The 5,415-nt window shown below is 46.2% G+C and overlaps 1 protein-coding gene across 5 annotated transcripts; it reads left to right on the forward strand.

Moving 5' to 3' along the window:
- The first annotated feature begins 1,616 nt into the window (after positions 1-1,616).
- On the forward strand, positions 1,617-4,687 carry ZFAND2A (zinc finger AN1-type containing 2A). Of its 5 annotated transcripts, XM_035549210.2 has the most exons (6): positions 1,617-1,738; positions 2,279-2,373; positions 3,004-3,135; positions 3,335-3,486; positions 4,020-4,109; positions 4,534-4,687. In XM_035549210.2, the coding sequence occupies exons 1-6, from the start codon at positions 1,684-1,686 to the stop codon at positions 4,541-4,543; spliced, it is 534 nt and encodes a 177-aa protein (XP_035405103.1). In that variant the 5' UTR covers positions 1,617-1,683; the 3' UTR covers positions 4,544-4,687. The 5 variants fall into 5 exon arrangements, with proteins under 5 accessions (XP_035405103.1, XP_050569880.1, XP_035405102.1 ...); XM_050713923.1 differs by having other exon boundaries at positions 3,883-4,687; XM_035549209.2 differs by having other exon boundaries at positions 4,020-4,687.
- The last annotated feature ends 728 nt before the right edge of the window (positions 4,688-5,415 follow it).

Raw genomic sequence — 5,415 nt, forward strand, 5'->3', positions numbered from 1 at the left:
AAAGTCTTGAAGTTCCTTACACGGCTGGACTTCCCATTGTTGATTGTATTTGGATATTTTTTCAAGTGCTGTTTACCCAGACGGGGTGAGGAGAGAAGAAACGACATAAAGTCAAGGACAACACTGCCGATGGCCAGGGAAACTTTTAAAATGGAAACTTGGAAGATGTGTTTTTATCATGAGATCAGTGAGATCAGCCTTCTGATGGGAATAAGGAGCTAACACTAGGTTTGGTTTGTTCCTGAAGGGAATTACATGAAATATTCGTGTGTTCAAGGGATGCTTGACTTTAACGACTCAAGGTCTCTTCTCCTGTCAGTCCCCCACGTCTGTGCTCCTGTAGCCATACCAGGTGGAGGGACAGGACTCGGCCCCTTGCTCCAGCGTTGCCTTTCACAGTGCTGCCACCTGAGCCGCTACCTCGCCACAAATGCCACATGGCACGGTGACATGGAGGACAGGTGAGTGGCACCTGCTGTTCCCAAGCACAAATTGGCCGTTTCAGTCTGTCTCCACACACCTTCCTAGAGCTCCTCGTCCATCTCCCAGCTCCACTCCGCATCCGAGCCGTGTACATGGGACAGCCATGTGTTCTCTGGGGAGAGCAGAGGTGGGACAACGCTCCGTCATTTCTCAATCTGGTCACGAGTGTCATTAAGTCAATAGGCCTCCCTCCATCGCATGAGGTAAACTTTATTACACACAGCCAACGGGTAGGGGAAAGGTCAGCGTTTCTAAACCACGCCTCAGTCTCCTGCTGCCTGTTGGATCAGCTTTCCTTGAAGTGAGGTGACTGCTTTGGAGCGGAGGCCAGCTGAGGGACTTTTTATCAGCTGACCCATGCAAACCCCTGCTGCAGCCGATGCTCGTCCACCCAAACCAGTTAGTGTGTGCTGAAATCCTACAGTAGGGTCCCGAGTATCAGCCTGCTGGGACAAAAACACTCCTTCCCACCGCCAGCACTAAACCCAACCCCAACCCCAGCCCCAATCTCAATCCTCATCCCTATCCCCCATCCCAGTCACAACCCTCATCCCCATCCCTATCCCTATCCCCAATCCTCATTCCTAATCCCCATCCCCATCCCCAATCCCCATCCCAACTCTCATCCCTATCCCCATCCCCAATCCCCATCCCAACTCTCATCCCTATCCCCATTCCTAATCCCCCTCCCCAACCCCAATCTCTAATCCCCCTCCCTATCCCTAATCCCTATCCCCATCCCCAATCTCAATCCCAACCCTCATCTCTATCCCCATCCCTATCCTTAATCTCCATCCCCAATCTCAATGCCAATCCCAACCCTCATCCCTATCCCCAACCTCAATCTCAATCTCCATCCTCAATCTCAATCCCCAATCTCAATCCCCAATCCCAATCCCCAATCTCAATCCTCAATCTCAATCCTCAATCTCAATCTCAATCCCCAATCCCCAATCCCAGCCCCGCCCCGCCCCACCACACCTCCCCATGACTCAGCACATCCCCACCCCCGCCCTCCGATTGGCCGCCCCCTTAGCGCGCGCAGCAGCCGGCGCCGGCGGCCCGGGGGTCCCATTGGCTCTCCCCGCCGTGACGTCATCGGCGGGGGCCGGGGCGGGCGGGAGCGTGACTCAGCAGCGGGCGGGGGCTGAGTCAGCAGGAGGGCATAAAGGCGGCGGGGCCGGCACCGGGCGGGCGGGCATGGAGCTGCCGGAGCTGGGGCGGCACTGCGCCGAGCGCGCCTGCAGGAGGCTGGGTGAGAGCCGGGGGGGGGGGTTGTCCTCCGTTCCCCGTCCCCTTCTTGATGAGCTGGGTTCTGTATTGGGGTGCGCTGGTTACTACCAGATGCTCGGGCTTCTTCTGTAGCACCTCCTAAATAGATCCCGTAGAAGAGTAATGGTGAAGGCTGTAGCATTTCATGCTGGTGTGTTGTTAATAAACCTATGGAGCTTTTGTGTTTGAAGGAAAATATCTTTTGAGATGGGGTTTTGGTTTTGTACTTCAATCCCAAGCTTCTGGCTAATGCCTCTTGAAAAGTTTCAGTGTTCTAAGAACTCCTGAGGTATTGATGGTTTGTGTTGGTCTAGCACGGGGGGAAAAGAGGGAAAAGTTTTCAGTTTTAACTTTTGTCTTTCAGTGTTTATGAAAAAATGCATCCTCTTCCTACAGTTACCTGGGTTGTGACTACACCAAAATGATGATTTGCTTTAGGATTTATTTGTCTTCAGTAAGTGCGCTGTAAAGCTGTTAGCTCTGCTGTATACAAATCTGTTTTCTCTCTTCATTCCTTACCCAGACTTCCTTCCTCTGAAATGTGATGCGTGTGGGGAAGTCTTCTGCAAAGACCATATCCGTTATGATGACCACAAGTGTGGCTCTGCCTACAAGAAAGTAAGTTCCTGTACGTGAGTCAGTAATTGACACTGCAGAGTTGCTAAATCATGCAGAAAGGCTGCTCTGAAATTTGACCTGTGGTATCAATAAAAGCAGGTGGGAGAACCACGAGATAAGCTAATGATACAGCTGAACTTCAGCTGCAATGGGACAACACTTCTGAGCTTACTACTGCTGGATTCTAGTTTCTTTCTGCACCTTCCCAAAGAGGGGTGCTTTATACTTTAATGTAGTGTGGCCTAAAACTTTCTGCAGCCCGTATTCTTTTGAGCTGCAAGACAGCAAGCATGAAACTACAGGATAAATAAATAGGAAAAATGGGGCTGAATATTAATCTCTCGTTCATACTTGGGCTGTGTAGTGTTCAAGACTACAGTTTCAGGAAGCCTACAATCACATTTAAAGTGAATTTATTGAATATGTTGGTACAAACTTATTTGGCATAGCACTTTGGGCTTTTTGGATACAAATATACAGTTACCTTCATGAAGGACATCTTTAAGAGCATTAGTAAATGAGTAGAACATAAAGCACTTGCAAATATACTGTCATTACCCATGGCTAAGAAAAGGGGAAGGGCAGAACAGTAACTGGGTCAGACTTCTAATCTGTGTGGTGTGTTCTCAGAATGTGCAGGTTCCGGTGTGTCCACTCTGTAATGCACCTGTCCCAGTACAGAAGGGGGAAATACCAGATGTTGTGGTTGGAGCCCACATGGATAAGGACTGCAAATACAATCCAGCACAGCAAAAGGAGAAGGTGAGAAAACTGCTGTTGAAATCTGTTTGCCTAATGCTTGTGAAGCTTCATTTTCTGACAGCAGAATGTATAGAAGCTTGTTCTGTTTCTTTTTTGTTCTAAGAGTGCTTGAGCATTCATGCTTCAGCATGGTCGCTGCTTGGAAGCTGATCTCAGAAAGCAACCAGGTATTGCTAATGTAGTTTCCTGTGTTTTCTAGATCTTCACAAACAAGTGCTTAAAGCCAGGCTGCAAAAGAAAAGAGATGATGAAGGTAGTTTGTGAACAGTGCAATGGTAATTTCTGCATAAAGCATCGGCATCCTCTGGACCATGACTGTAAAGGGAGCAGCCACCCCATCTCCAAGGCTGGGTAAGCTGTAGTTGTGGTACTTTGAGATTACGCTGAAGCTTCAGGGCTTGGTGGGGAGCTCAGGCAAATCAGGAATTCTGTATACTACTGGTCACTTCAATAAAATAGACATAATTTCCTCTCTGAATCTTGGACCTAACTTCTGAAAGCCTGAGCCAAGGGGAAAAAAAGCTGCTTGTCAAATGCTTTCCTAAAATTCTTCCAAGCTTACTTAATTTGATAGCATGTTCTTTCAAAAAAAAAAAAAAGCCCTGAGAACAGGTGCTTGCCAATTCAAGTACCTTTTAAGGTCTTGATCTAAATACTAGAACCCTACTCAGAGCCTTGAATTAACCAAGAATAAACTGTGGCAAGGTATTGATTTTAAACTTAACTTTAATAAAACATCTCTTGCAGGCAGACATACCTTCCTTGCTCTGTGCAGTAGGAATGTAAGACTTGTGTGCCAGATGTGGATAATTAAACTGGATGGAAGAGTGAGACTACTGGAAGCATGCTTAAGTGGTGCTGAGCCTGGTTGTATTTCTTTGTAGGTATGCAGCTCTGATGAGAGCATCTCAAACTGCCTTCAAGTCAACAGAAGCAATTGCAGTGCCATCTAATGGGAACCGTCAGCACAACAGGTATAAGCTGTGGAACAAGATGAGATGGTTTAAAATAGTCTTAGGTCAACACAGCATGGTAGTGCTGCTGTCATACATCTAACTGCTCTAGGCTTTGTAGTTGACCTTTGATCAGTGTTGAGAATATAGCAGAGAGCTTTCTGACAGCACAAGCGAATCTTTATTTCTCCACACTGTGAGGATTAATATGGCTATGTAGACACAAGCATTAGGGCATTAAGTTGTTTATTGTACCAGCAGGTTGGTCTCCCACCTGCCCAGGATAAGGCTTTTGGTCAAGTTTTGGAAAACTGGTGCTTCATTGTAATGCTGAGAAAGCATAGCAAATCTGACTGAATGGCCCGAGTCCTTCCCAGCCATGGTTTACTGCCTTGTGACTGCAAGTTGTAGTTGAATGACTCTTACAGTTTACTCTATTGTTCAGATGCAGATGATAGAAACTCTTCACGCTGGATCAAGCCTCTGCCTACTTCAGAGTTAATCTTGTCTGAAGCTCTTTAAACTTTCTCTATGCAAGTAACTTATTTTTGTGTATAATCTCTTATGGATTTAATAAACTGTCACCCTTTCTAAGCCAACTTTTTGTTTCTGTATTTAGAGTGAGAGCTTTAATACAATCATAGAATCATTAAGGTTGGAAAAGACCTTCAAGATCATCTGGTCCAACCATCACCCTACTATGAAAAACACTTGGAGGAAACTGGGGGGTGGTGGTAGACAGAAAACTAAAATTAGGGTGAAACACTGCTAGTTTTGCTTAGGTCATGCAAGGCTAAACTGAGTCTCTCATAAGATGAAAGACTGAAATACATGTTAATGTCACAGCTCTCAATCCTTCTGGAAATGATCTGGCACAATGCAGCATTGTACTTGACAATAACATATATCAATGTGAAATCAGTTTTCTACAGTGTCTCTTGGTTTCTGAATGTTGTTGGAAGTACTGATTTATAAAGCCATACCCTGTCCTTCCAGGCCATCCCTAAGCAATTCACAGGAGGGATAGTGCTCACAGAGGCGTGCACAGCATAATTCTTCATAATTTATTGCCCCCAAGGTAGAAATCTAGACTTGTATTGGTGTTTTCTTGCAGTTGGGGCAAAAACGAAAACAGAAGCTATTAACTGTTCCTTGTCCCACATAATAAGGCCAAAATACAGCCTTGTCAAAGGAGCCTAGTCTTGCTCCCTTTTTGAAAGGCTTAAATGAAGATACATTTTCTGTTATGTCTGTCTTCATCAGCAGTCTTACCTGAAGGCTCAGCTCTTTGAACTGGGTGAACATCCAGCTGTTTAGTTTGGGGCCC

Source organism: Cygnus atratus, chromosome 15, assembly GCF_013377495.2.
Source record: "Cygnus atratus isolate AKBS03 ecotype Queensland, Australia chromosome 15, CAtr_DNAZoo_HiC_assembly, whole genome shotgun sequence".
In the NCBI taxonomy this organism is placed as follows: domain Eukaryota; kingdom Metazoa; phylum Chordata; class Aves; order Anseriformes; family Anatidae; genus Cygnus; species Cygnus atratus.